General features: G+C 44.9%; 1 protein-coding gene across 1 annotated transcript in view; it reads right to left on the bottom strand.

The window, feature by feature from the left end:
* CACNA1I (calcium voltage-gated channel subunit alpha1 I) overlaps window positions 1–12,917 on the bottom strand; it is a 284,889-nt gene extending 271,972 nt beyond the window's left edge. The window contains exon 1 of the mRNA XM_044455382.1: window positions 12,625–12,917. Coding sequence (XP_044311317.1) covers window positions 12,625–12,905 — 281 coding nt within the window. The 5' untranslated portion in view covers window positions 12,906–12,917. The remainder of the gene's footprint in view (window positions 1–12,624) is intronic.
* Window positions 12,918–13,781: the final 864 nt, after the last annotated feature.

The following is a 13,781-nucleotide window of genomic DNA, read 5'->3' as shown; positions in this document are numbered from 1 at the left end:
GCAATACAAGATGGCATTTATTTATTTTGCAGTCACATCACATGGATGACTCATATTCCACTTGTGATCTGCAACCATACTGAGATCTGTCTCATTTGTAGTATGTTGAACCAAGCATCCCCCCTCTTGTAACAATGCACTTACTTTCATGTTTCTAGGGGCAGAACTTGACATTTGCCCCTATTAAATTTCATTCCTGAAATTGCTTTCTTTTTGATTTCCAAATACAGAAATCACAGCTGAGCTGTGTGTGCTATACCATTGCATCTTCATTTGCATTCTTACTCACACACACACCTCAAGATTTCTGCAGACCTCCTTCCTTAAGGGATGACATTTTAAACATTCAGAAATTCTAAAGGAATGGTGCATGGGTGGGGGGATAAAGAGGAGCTCTCAAGAGTGAAATAGCAATGGAATTGGTTACTTTTAAGGAAACCATGTTTCAAAGACCAGTGAAAATTTTAGTGAAGCTGCCTACAATGTTTATTATGCTTTATTTCTACAGAACCTATAGACAGCATGCCAGGTTGCTCCAGGGAAGCTCAAGAAAGACACAAGATTTATTTTTCTATCTTAATTAGTGATGCTTGTCCTAGTGCTCTGATCATCATAGTTCTCTACAAGAGCTATAATCACTGCAGGTGTTCATAGAAATATATCCTAATATTCTTGAGGATCTCAGAAGGGGTGTCAGACTATATCTAGTGAAATGCCAACAAAGACCTCACTTTTGACAGTATTAACATGCATCACTTTACCTGCATTTAGAAAAACATGGCACAAGAATATTGGCCACCAGGAAACCTTTAATAAACACTTTGCCAACACGCTACATGTGCTATCTAATCCACATTCTTCATCTTGTCACTGTGTCTTTCAACTGGCAAATCTAATCAGTTTGTTTTAGATCTTAAAAATTGCTTTAATATCTTTAAGTTGCCTTAAGGGTTGTCTTCCCTCACCTAAATAGGCCTTGTCGTCATTTTGCAAACAGGTAAAGCAGAGAGAGCATAATGCTAATTGGGCAGCTTTATACAAATCTAATAATTAAATACATAAATAAATAACATGGGAAAGCATCTCTCTCTCTCTCTCTCTCTCTCTCTCTCTCTCTCTCTCTGTGTGTGTGTGTGTGTGTGTGTGTGTGTGTCTTCTGGGCAGTACACATCAAGAGGTTTTCTTCCTCTCTTGAGGCAAAATTATGTTTCAGTGAGTGCACACAATATGCTCCAGATGGGTTTTTAGTGCTCATTTTGTTATGAGAGTTTAATCCTTTAATGGGTGGGAAGGATCCTGCCTGCAAACTGTCCTGTCCTTACAGGCAGAGAAAAGAAAGGAGTACCAAATTCTCCTTATCCTGGTGGATTGAGTGGTCCCTTTTCTCTTCCCAGCAACAAATATTCACCTTTGGATTTCCTCTCTGAACTGACATTACCAACAATCTGTCCACTGGCTTATACTGCATGGTGTATGACACAGAACAGACTTAGATCTTCACTGAGGGCCTCAAGCAAAGAGGCAATGCTCTCTGCTAGACTGACTATGTATGATCCTCTGAATTCCATGGAGCTGCTTCTTCACTGTTCCCTCCCTCTCTCACCAATCCCAGATATGAGTATCTCACAACAACCAGGACTGGGATCCTTTGTGTCCCAGTCTGTTCCTCCTGGAGTTCCAATCTGCTCTCCCTGTCCCCTTCTCCCCAACCATCAATCATGGGGCGCTTTCCTGATTTTTGTACAGGTTTTCCCTTTCCCCATTCTCAGAGGTTGAAATGCCTTTCTTAAAGCTCAGTGACTGACAGCAAGAACTATGAGCAAAACTTCATTGGCACTTTTGGTATTTGTGGCCCTGTCCCACTTGCCTTTGGCCCTGCCCAACACTGAAATGTGTCTCTCCCCCCACCCCAAGAGCTTATCTGAAATAGAATTCAACCTACAGGCTGCAAGAGGTTCAAGACCGCCTAACCATCAGGAGAAAGATACTTTAACTCATGAGTCTGGAACACCTGGAAAATCAGCAACCTCTATCACATACAGAATATAATCAGAGAATTGTACAGTTGGGAGGGGCCAGAAAGCCATTGGGTCTAACCCCCTGCCAAGTGCAGGACTCCCCTTCTTCATCAGGCCACTCCTATGTCTAGTGTATCACTGCCAGGCAGCAGAGGGGGACTACCATCCATTTACTGTGAATCTAGGTAGAGTCAGGTTGGATACCAGGCATCTAGAAGCAGCAGCAAGTATCTTGTTACAGAACAGTTCCAGAGCCAGCTGGGAGCTTAGCTAGTCCTGCTCTCAGGCTGCTGTTTCCAGATCTGCTTCTTCCAGGGATACTGGGACATAATTGACTGTGCACTTTGTCTTGGGGACTGAATCTGGCAGAACTGGGATGCTCTTGCCACTCCTGGATGTGCTTTGGAAGCCAGAAGGTGCTCTCCTGCAATGCCTAGGGTTCTTGGAATCCAGACTGGCTGAAAATATGTGGCATGATTCTTTCCCTGACTTAACCAGATATAAATAAGTATTTCTCTACAGTATCTGGCAACAACAGCATGGATCCAGATTTAGTAGTACCTGGAGTAGACCCATGAGAATCAACAAAACTGAAGTAGTCATAACTAATTTAAGACGCACTGATTTCCGTGGGCCTATTCTGGAAATATACAAACCTGGAGAAATGGAAGAAACTGCAAAAGTGCAAGAAAAAAAGAAAAGAAAAATTCAGAGGAATCACATTTTTTATCCAAAGTTCACCACCAAAAAATATCTTGGGGGCAGAATGGAAAAATTAAGGTTTTCCTCAATTTTTTCTGGAGTTTTCACCATTTCTCTTGGGTTTCTTTTTACAGATTTTCACATCTCTAGCATACTCTAGATCTGACTAAACCTAGATCCACGTCATCCAAGAATGCCACCAGTGTCACCAACACTGAGAGAAGCCCCATATGGCTCACGTGTCACAGAGGCAGCGCAAAGTTTGTTCTCCCCTGCCATGCTCATCTTGTTTCTGGTGGCAGTGAAGCAAATTAGCAGAATGTGGACCTAAAATTAAAATGTTCAACAAAACTTAAAAATATCAAGACTAAAGAGGCAATGCTTCTGGAACTTCACAGGGTGATCTGTCACTGCTTGGAACCAAGATGAAAGCAGCATTGTGAAGCAGCTAATGGAAACTTCCTGTTATAAGAACACACCCATTGTCATCCAGCAGGAGTCCAAAGGGGCTGAAGTCACTAAAATCACCGCTGCACCTGAGGAGTCTCCAATGGAAAATGGCACCGAAGTAAATAATTTGCTTCCTCCACTCCAGCTCCAACATCAAAGTCAAGCTTCAAGGATGGGTCTCTATTTACACTTTGTTTCCACAGTAACAATTTGCAATTTTAATACGATGCTCTTCGGGAGCTCACCAAAAGAGGAAGCTGAAGTTTGGAAAGGTGAGGGCAGACGCATCCTGCTTCGCGGCCCTTTCCCCAGGACTGCAGCAGTACTAATAATGTTTGCGTCTCACACAGACACGTGCATGCCGCACCTCGCAGACAGCCGCTAACAAGCACGACGGCTGCCTGCAACTCGGTAACTCCCTGGCCCCTCACGTGCTGCCGCAGGACTTTATCTTGCTCGCTTATAGCTGCAAATGCTTTCTCAAAACCCCCTGCTGTAAACTGTCCCATAAATGAACCCACAAAAATACAATATTCATTTTCTTCCCTGGAGTCACTCAGAACACATTCTGTGGGCTCTGCAGGGTGTGCTTTCATGTTACACTTGCATCTCTGCCTTTTGCCTTTTGCCTTTTGATGGAACAAAATGGCTGGAAAATCCACATTTTCGTCTATTCTGGAAAGCAGCAGCACATCCAGATGCCCAAAACTCCATTTGCATGTTGTAGCATATCTGCTGCTGTTGACATGTGACGGTATATATTTCAAATACAATTTTCTTTCCCATGTATATGGCTTTTTAATTAAAGCTGCAACCATTTCATTTCCCTCATTAGGCACAGGAAAGGTCCCTCAAAATTAGTTCAGTATTTAAACTCTACTGTGAAGAGAAAAGGCTTTATCTGCAAATGATTTATTGCAGCCACCTTTAGGTAAAGAATAGTTCTGGGACAGGATCTAGACATGCAATGTTCATATATAGCTGAAAGTACAGACTATTTTAATTGAAACTCTGGTAGGATTTTTAGGCAGACAAAACCCACAGTGAAATTTTCCCAAGGAAACTGAGACTAACCTCTGCTCTGGGGAGAAACGTCAGCAAGAATCGTTAATAGTCAGAAATTGGAGACACCCTTCTGCTAAATGTCATACGGGAATTCTTGCCCATGGTTGGTGCCCGGATAGCTCCCAAATTGACCATGTAGCTACAGGTGAGATACTCTATCAATCCTGGAGTTTATGTGAATGCATAATGCAGAGCTGACTTAATTTAATTATACCTAGGACTGGACTAATCCTTTTGTATCTGACCTAAGTTTTGCACATGTTGTCCCATCTATTTCCTGCTTCTTTATATGTAGAAAACTTGAATTTAAAAAGTACAATTTCCCCCCTAAAATGTACACCCACAAAAATGCAACAATCATTTTCTGTATATATTCTCCCCTAAAATACACATTGATCATTGTATACATTTCTCCCTAAAATATGCATTTTGAACTGAAATTCACAACATTCAGAAACATGCACAATCCAAAGGATAAGCACATTCCAATCTGTGCAATAGCCTAAAATCTGTGAATCAGGCCACTTTGGCTGAAAAATACGAATAATTAGTATAATTTCCAATAACCCTCATTATGACATCAAAGCTACCCTTTGGACAAGGTTTCTGTCAAAAACACAGGCAGCATGCAGTGAAACTCAACACTTGGGGGCAGTAGTTGGCAGCTGAGAAGTTCTCTGGCAGACCCCCAGAGAGCCCCACCCTGGGGCCATGGCAGCCCGTGCTTTCCAAAACGGACCAAAGAAATTCCAAGCATTGTGTCAAAAGTTGATAGAAGACAGAGCTGACAGTTCCCCTACCCAGAGGGTGGGAATGTTTTTAGCCCAGTCCTGTATGTCCAGAACGTTATATTCTAAATTATGGATCATGCATGCTTCATTAAGGACCACTGAAGCCATCTGGAACTGTGGTAGCACGTCCATAAGGATTAGCCCCTGTTGCTATGAACGAAGAAGAGTATATCCTGGTAGCAACAAAGGCAAAGCAACTGAGGCAGTGAAATGCATAATATGCCTTGTTATTTCCCTATTTCTTATATTGATTGTCTTTAATGGCATGCTCATTCTTGCTTTCATACTCTCATCTATAGTATTGATTTCCCACAGCAGGGGGAGGGGTGCTGGCTTTATCGGCCTAGAGGAAGGGATTTCTGTTGTGTGGAAGCATGGAAAGCAAAGCAAACCCTTGATTCCAAAGTTCACATTTTGAAGCACACTGCTGTGGATCCTATTGTGGTGTCCCACTGAGGTCAGCACAGACTCCTTGCTCCTGAACGAGTGCACTTGCAAAGCCTTTCAGACACTGGACTGTGGTGGCAACTACTGAAGGTCAGTGGAGACTCTTATGTGGGGCTGCATGGCCCACCTTCACGATCATTTTCACATATGATACTCCAGAAGACAGTTTCTCGTCCCATTGCTTTGCATTTATTTTAACCGTGCATCCTATTTCTTGTCCTTACTGCAGATCATCACTGATGGCAGAAGATATTAAAAAGGCATCTTAAGCTCCCATGGACAGATTGGGAATGGCATTGGAGCTGCACTGGGTTGAGTTGCCACAGCATTGCCACAAAGTAAAGGTGACACGTGAAAGCAGCCTATGCCAAGCTGATTATGAATTTAAATGAGAGATTACGTAGCACAGCAGGAACCTGGTGAGTAAACAGTTCCCCAGACAAACATAAAGAGGAACTGTTTTCTGTCTCTTTCTGATGAAACATGAAGCTTGTTCATATCTCTTGAAGCACTAAGTGGCTTTGGGCCCATATATACATAGGAACAACTCCTTCCATGTGCGTCCATTCTTTGGAGGCCCTCTTCTTGGTGTTCTCATAGAAGGAAGTTAGTTGGCTAAATGTCCTACTTCATAGTCCTCTGTTTGAAAGGATGGCCAGTCCAAGCCCAGTGAATAAAGAACCATAAGAAGTGAGTGGATATATTAAGACTGGCCATCAAGAGTTAACATAACAGTCTTCCCTGCATTCTATGCACTGTATTTCTATTTAAATTGCAGCAATGAATTCTACATTTGCATCTATGCATATAAATCAACACATGCAAATTATTGTCCTCTTTTGTCCTATTTTCAGTGATGTGTAAGTGCCATCATACAGCAGATTATGAGGGAGGGAGGGTCTGCTTAGTTGTGGCACCCTACTCATGGTTTGCCCTCCCCAAAGAGGCTAGCCTGGCCTATAAGTCCCAGCATGCCCTAGTCAGCCACACATAGGATTGCACCAACTGAACAAGTCCACCTATATTTCTACATCTTGCAATTGTGCACAATCAGCTGAACATTTTCCATGACACGGGTCAGCTCAGAAGCCCCCTATCCAGCCCCTGGCTTGATCTTTATGTAACATGTCGAGCCTGCATGGATGACATCTGTTCCCATCACATGGGCATTAGGGTTAAATGCCTGCGGTTAAATTTGGTTACGCTTTTGCATCACAGACATTGTGTTGCTCAGCTAGCATGTTGCAGCACACTTGTGCAAAGAAGTCCAAGATGTATGTGAACCTGGGGCAGGCCCAGCCCCAAAGGCACAGGAGACGGCAGAGAAGAGGCAGAAAAGCCCGTGAACACTGAAGAATCCATGACTGGGCTATGCTGTGAAGAAACCCAGTATTCCCAATAGTAGCAAAGTTACCTGTTCCTCTCTTCCAGGCACAACATAATTCATGCTGCCCCCTGAGGACACAGGAACCCAAAATGACTAGACCAAAGAGCTACGACTCTTGTCCTCCCCTTCCTCACTCCACCTACAGGGCATCATCTGACTGTGACACAGGTACATTTAATCACACTGTATTTCATTTGCATGAGAAACAGACAACAACAACAACATGCACACTAATGCAGAAGCTCATATTTATCCCAGGAATTCAAGAATCTTACATTCAAACCTACTGACAGAGCACAGTATAAACCTTTCCTGGATATTCTCCAAAAGCATCACATCTAAAATGTAGCTGTTCATGCTAAAACCAATGCCAAAGACAGAATGTTGATTACCTTCACTATCTGAAAATCAAAACCTTTCTCTTTATCTCTGCCCCAGATCTAGAAAATTATCCCTAATTATCCTTATCCTAAACCAGTCCTTGCAAATGTCCACAAAACACAATATTCCACCCCTCTCTGTGTGAGCTTTTGGTCATTTGTTTGTTAAGTTCTATGATGATTCATATATGTGGAGTTGCTGTAAGTTACATAATGGTGGATTGTGTCTTGGAGGCTACAGCCTTTAACTGATAAGATTCAAAAACTTAAATTTTAATTTAGTGATTAGTTTTTAAAAAATCAGTAAGGCAAATTTGCATTGGCAAGGCTGTGTGGAGGGCATATTTGTTCATTTTTATACTGCATTTTCTTCAGTATTTCAAGAAATCATTTTACTGATGTTTTGGTAATACATAAGTCTTTAAAAATTGGTTGAAAGGCATAATAGAATCAACTAGCAATTAGTTAGACGGTTGACAAGGCCCTAAAATGAAGACTCTCTAATGAAGCCCAATGTCACAGGCAGTGTAATTGGCTTTCAGGGTGTCCGTTGTACAGACACATTTTGCTTCTCAAAAGAAACAAAAGTGGTGTCCTGGCTATGTAGACCACCATTCTATGTGAGAGGCCTTAGTCCTTATAGAATTTAAGCTCTCTGGAGGCTTCTGGCTGCTGCAAGTTGAACACTGATTAACTTTTGCTGGACAGGAAACAGGAGGAACAAAGAAGCTTGGTCTGCATAAAGAGGCAGTGGGGAAAAGAACTCCTTCCATCTTCTACAGTCTTCGCAGGGGGTTCATACATACCAGTGGTGGCAAACCTACGGCACGCGTGCCACAGCGGGCCCGCAGAGCCCTCTCTGTCGGCACACGAGCCAAGTCACCCCAGCATCGCCCCAGCAGCCGAGCATCGGATAACAGCGCACAGAGGGGCCATGCGCATGGCCGGTCAGTGCGCTGCCAAGGAGAGAGAGAGAGAGAGAGAGAGAGAGAGAGAGAGAGAGAGAGAGAGGGAGAGATGGATGCTTGGATTGGCTGTGAGTTGTTTTTTCTGAAATAAAACCTGAACTAGTTTTCAGGTTTTATTGTAGTGTTGGCACTTTGCGATAAATAAGTTGGTTTCAGGTTGCAGTTTGGGCACTTGGTCTCTAAAAGGTTCACCATCACTGGGTTAGAGTTAGAAAAAAGAGGTTTCCTGGCATGATTTGGAATCTGTTTAGCATGGGCAGAAATGTTGAGCTGTGCAGAAAAAGCTACTCAAGGAAGGCTTTTTCAAAATCGCCCCTTTCAATGGTATTTTAGCCCTATATTAGGGTTATTTATTTATTTATTTATTTATTTAAAACATTTTTATGCTGCCCCCATCGCAACAAAGCCTTGGGGCCACTTACAACCCAAACAAAAATATACAAAATTATACAAAAACAAAAATATTAAAACCTGGTGCATCTTGGCTTAAAAACCTTAAAATCCCACACAACAAATTACCACTTAAAATCAGTTTTAAATAAAAAGGTCTTAGCCTGGCGCCAAAAAACAAATAACGACAGCGCCAGGCGGACCTCTCTGGGGAGCACATTCCATAGATGGGGTGCCACCACAGAGAAAGCCCTCCTCCGGGTACTCACCCTCCTAATATCATTCACAGAGGGTTCCCGGAGAAGGGCAACTGTTGCTGATCTCAAGGGGCGGGAGGGCATATATGGACGCAAGCGTTCCTTTAGATACCCAGGGCCCAAGCCGTTGAGGGCTTTATAGGTCATAACCAACACCTTGAATTGGGCCCGGACTTCAATCAGGAGCCAGTGGAGCTGACGGAGAACTGGGGTTATATGAGAACAACGCCCAGTCCCCGTCAGCAACCTGGCAGCTCTGTTCTGCACCAATTGAAGTATCCGGACCATCTTCAAGGGTAGCCCCATGTAGAGCGTGTTGCAGAAATCTAATCGGGAAGTTACCAACGCGTGTGTCGCTGTCGCCAGGCAATCATTCTCCAGGAAGGGACGCAGCTGATGGATCAGCCGAAGCTGAAGGAAAGCGCTTCTCACCACCACCGTCACCTGGGCTTCTAGAGACAGCTCAGGGTCGAGGAGCACTCCTAAGCTGTGAACCCTGTCCCTCAGAGGGAGTGCAACCCCATTTAGGACAAGGCCCAAGTCCTCCATCCCGAGTCCCAAACCACCCACCAACAGGACCTCCGTCTTGTCTGGATTGAGCCTCAGTTCATTGGCCCTCATCCAGCCCATTACCTCAGCCAGGCACCAGTTCAGCACAGCCACTGCCTCACCTGGATCGGTGGAAAACGAGAGGTAGAGCTGGGTACCATCAGCGTACTGATGATTCCGCAGCCCACACCTCCTGATGACCTCTCCCAGCGGTTTCATGTAGATGTTGAATAGCAAGGGGGTGGGGGGGAAATGGACCCTTGTGGAACTCCATGGCATAACTGCCATGGCGCAGAGCCATAGTCCCCCAACACCACCTTCTGAAATTGGCTGTTGAGATAGGAGCAGAACCACTGCCACGCGATGCCTCCAGCTCCCAATCCCGCCAGCCTATTCAGAAGGATACCATGGTTGATGGCATCGAAAGCCGATGCACTCCCCCGTCTCTCTCCCTGCACAGGTCATCGTACAGGGCGACCAAGGCAGATTCAGTGCCGTACCCGGGTCTGAAGCCGGACTGAAATGGTCCAGATAATCAGTTTCATCCAAGAGTGCTTGGAGTTGTCCTGCCACCACCCGCTCTAGCACCTTGCCCAGGAACGGGATGTTGGCCACTGGTCTATAATTGGCGGCCACCTCTGGATCCAGGGATGCCTTCTTTAGGACTGGTCGGACTACTGCCTCTTTTAAAGAGGACGGTACCCGACCGTCTCTTAAAGAGGCATTGACCACCTCCAGGATCCAGGTCCGAATCCCGTCCTTGGCTTTCTTAAGTAGCCAGGATGGGCATGGGTCTAGTAAACAGGTGGTAGGTCGTACTTGTCCAAGCACCTTGTCCACATCATCAGGCCACAACAACTGAAATTCATCCATTAATTGTGGACTCGACGGCGTCGATGGCGGCTCCCCAGTAGAATCTGATTCAATAGCAGAGTCAAGCTCGTGGCAAATCTGAGCGATTTTCTCCCTGAAATGCTTGGCAGAGTCATCACAGCGGGCCTTCGAGGGTGGCACAAGATCTTTCTTCGGGCCTGGATGTATCAGCCCTTGCACCACCCGAAAAAGCTCCGCCGGACGGCATTGTGAGGAGGCAATGGAAGCGGAGAAGAATTTCTTCTTCACCGCCCTCACCGCCACAGCATAGGCCCGATAATGGGCTCTTAAGTGTGTTCGGTCAGATTCACCCCGTGATCTCCTCCACCTACACTCTAGACATCTCCCAACCTGCTTCATCGCCTGTAATTCAGGTGTATACCAAGGAGATGAACGGGCTCTGCCAGGTGGGAGAGGACACTTGGGAGCGATCATGTCAATAGCCCTGGTCATCTCCCCATTCCACAATTCAACCAGGGCATCGACAGGATCACCAGCCTTGTCAACTGGAAAATCCCCCAGAGCTTTCAGGAATCCATCAGGATCTATCCGGCTCTGGGGGCGGACCAATACAATATGGACCAATACGGGGGCGGGTTAGGAAGTGCACCAGGGTAGGGTCAGGCCAGTGGTGGCACACCCATGGCACGCGTGCCACAGCTGGTAAGCAGAGTCCTCTCTGTCAGCATGCGAGCCAAGTCACCCTACATCTCCCCAGCAGCCAAGCATCAGATAACAGTGCACATAGGGGCCATGCGCATGCTCGGAAAGGAGTCACAGCTCCAGGCGATGATGTCACAAGCCACGACTCATTAACCAGGACTTGTCCGAGCTTTCACATGGCTGGTCAGTGGGCTGACAAGGATATACATATATTTGCTTGGACTGGCTGTGAGTTGTTTTTTCTAAACTAAAACCTCAGTTTTCAATTTTTATTGCAGTGTTGGCACTTTGCAATAAATAATTGGGTTTTGGGTTGCAGTTTGGGCACTCGGTCTCTAAAAGGTTCACCATCACTGATATACACTAACTGCAGATAGCATCACTGCTGCGATCAGCTCAGTGTTTCTACTCAAAGCACTCCCAGTACAATTACTGTAACCATGAAATTCTCCAATTTTCAGTGCTGACAGGACAGTTGGGAGACACATGACAAGCAGACTGCAAATCCATGAAGTACTGTCTGGATTTACAGGTTGAGGATGAATGTGACAGACTAGTGCACTCTGAAAGCTGGCCTGATTATAGCCATGAAGCTAATACCAAGACCAGATCTACTAACAGCTCCTTCAGACTAAGTCTCTATGATGTAGGAGGGAAATGCATGATAAAGGGACACAAGCTATAAGGTGATGCTTCTGATAAGTTCCTGATGAAGGCAGCAAAGTTGTATGCCCTCTACTCCCATGCATCCTACCTGCATGTTACCTCAGGATTCTTTTTTCTCCCTAAAAATGAAGTGAATTTAACAGGGCAAATACGTACTATGTTTTAGTGGCTAGCATACATTAAATCGTTTTAGAACAGTGAGCAAAGTGACAAATTCAGATGGAGGAACAGATTGCTTGTTAGGTCAGATGGGCTCATGTTTCACCTGTTCTGGAACTTCATCTACTGGAACTAAAGAAGCACAATGAAATGTTGGGACTACACAGATATTCTCCACAAACCACATTAGCTGTAAAGCCCCTTTTTCCCATTTCCAATAAAGGTTAGGGTCTCCCCAAGCACAAAGACCCACACTTGGGAGCGGCTAATATTCTCATCACCTTCACAGGTTTCTAGTTGTCATTCAGTTACGGACCCTGTGGTGTCCTATTACAAAAGTGACTATGCTGGTCCACTCTTCAGGTTTGGGGAATTTTAGATATGATACCCACCAGATAACCTATAGTGTATAAGCTATCTGGTAGGTAGATGGCCTGTAATCATATCATGCACAATCCATAGATGTATCAATGGAAGATTCTCCTGGAATGGAGTTAACACTACTTCCACCTATGTTCTAAAGCTTTCAAGCTATTGGTAGCAAAGAAAAGCAAAGAAAGAGATGAAGGGAAAATACATTTTCTCCCGCTCTTCTTCCAGCCCCTCATTTCTGTCTTTCTGATTCTGACCGACAGGCATTCTCTCTGAAGTTCTCCCTTTCTGAGGCTGCTCTTTTTGATCACATATAGTAGCAGCTGAGGCACTGTTTAAATGCAAGCAGGGAACAAAGTGATTCATTAACTATGTAAGGAATGCCATCTCTTACCTGTCAGGTGCTCTGCAAGGACAGGAGGACAAAAAGGGGACAGCAAGGAAAGAGAAATGCTAGAAAGGAGAATACACAGCTTTGAAAGGATATGGATTGCACACCATCTTGATGCACCAGCTCCGAGGGCTAGTGGTCTGTTTTAAGCAGAAGAAAACCACGGGGGCCAAATCAGGATAGGGCACATCCGGGTCTGGTGGGGGCTCAAGGTCTCCATCATCATCGTCGTCACCCAGGTCTGGGGATGATGGTGGTTGCTCCAGTGGGGTCAGTTGCTCACTAATTCCCAGATCCACATGTTCCAGAGTGGGGTTTTGAGTGGACGGATTCACCGAATGCCAAGCAGAGGAAGAGTGGGAGCCATGTTCTGCCATGATGGCATGAAATAAGAACCCCTGGAGAGGAGGAAAAAAGGCACAGCTGAACAACAGTCCACCACCAAGTGCCCAGCATGACTGTTTTTGCTTTGAAAACTGGTAAGCAATGTTGGATCAACAAATACTTTTGCTAATGTTCTCCTTGTTCCAGGCTCTGTTGAGCACTTTGAATAACTCCAAGTTGGCTCCGTAAGAACAGTTATGATTAAAAGGCAAGGATATCAGACCCCTCTGGCAGCAGAAGCACTATCCGACTACAGATTTGTCTCAGTGACAGCCAGGGAAACCTCATGAGCTGGCCCTCAACCTAGAGTTAGCTACATCAAAACCAAATTAGTATGTGGAGGGTGTGGGTTGGCTGGTTCTGTACCCAGTTTGGCTGACAACTAGTCCTCCAGAGTGGCCTAAACCATATCAACAGTTGGAACCATGAACACAACTCTTTTTGCCAGCAACACATGCATTGATATAATCAACTGAATTCTCCTTCTCAATTTGCACTTTCAGTTGTGTAACTTGGCACCTAATCTTCTCAGACATGGGAACCTCACACCTTATGTTCTAGCTTTCCTTGTGTGGTGCCCTCCACTTGTTTTTACTCAACTCCCAGGTTTCCTCACCAGTGAATATGCTGCCTAGGAGTGATGGGAATTGAAGTTCCAAGCAACTGGAGGGCACCAGGTTAGAAAAGATTGATCTGTTCCCTTCATCGCCCCAAAACCCATCCAACATCTTATTGTGAGCATCCTTTTTCTTGCTGCTTAATTAACCATGTCAATCCTTCCCAATCCAATTTATGAGTCAATTTATTGTTTTTCTACACACGCTGTGAATACAGCACTTCATTCAAATGGCTCTCATTTCAAAAACTGT

This window comes from Varanus komodoensis, unplaced genomic scaffold (genome assembly GCF_004798865.1).
Source record: "Varanus komodoensis strain SLA01 unplaced genomic scaffold, ASM479886v1 scaffold8, whole genome shotgun sequence".
NCBI lineage: Eukaryota > Metazoa > Chordata > Lepidosauria > Squamata > Varanidae > Varanus > Varanus komodoensis.
This window is presented reverse-complemented; position numbering and strand designations above follow the sequence as displayed.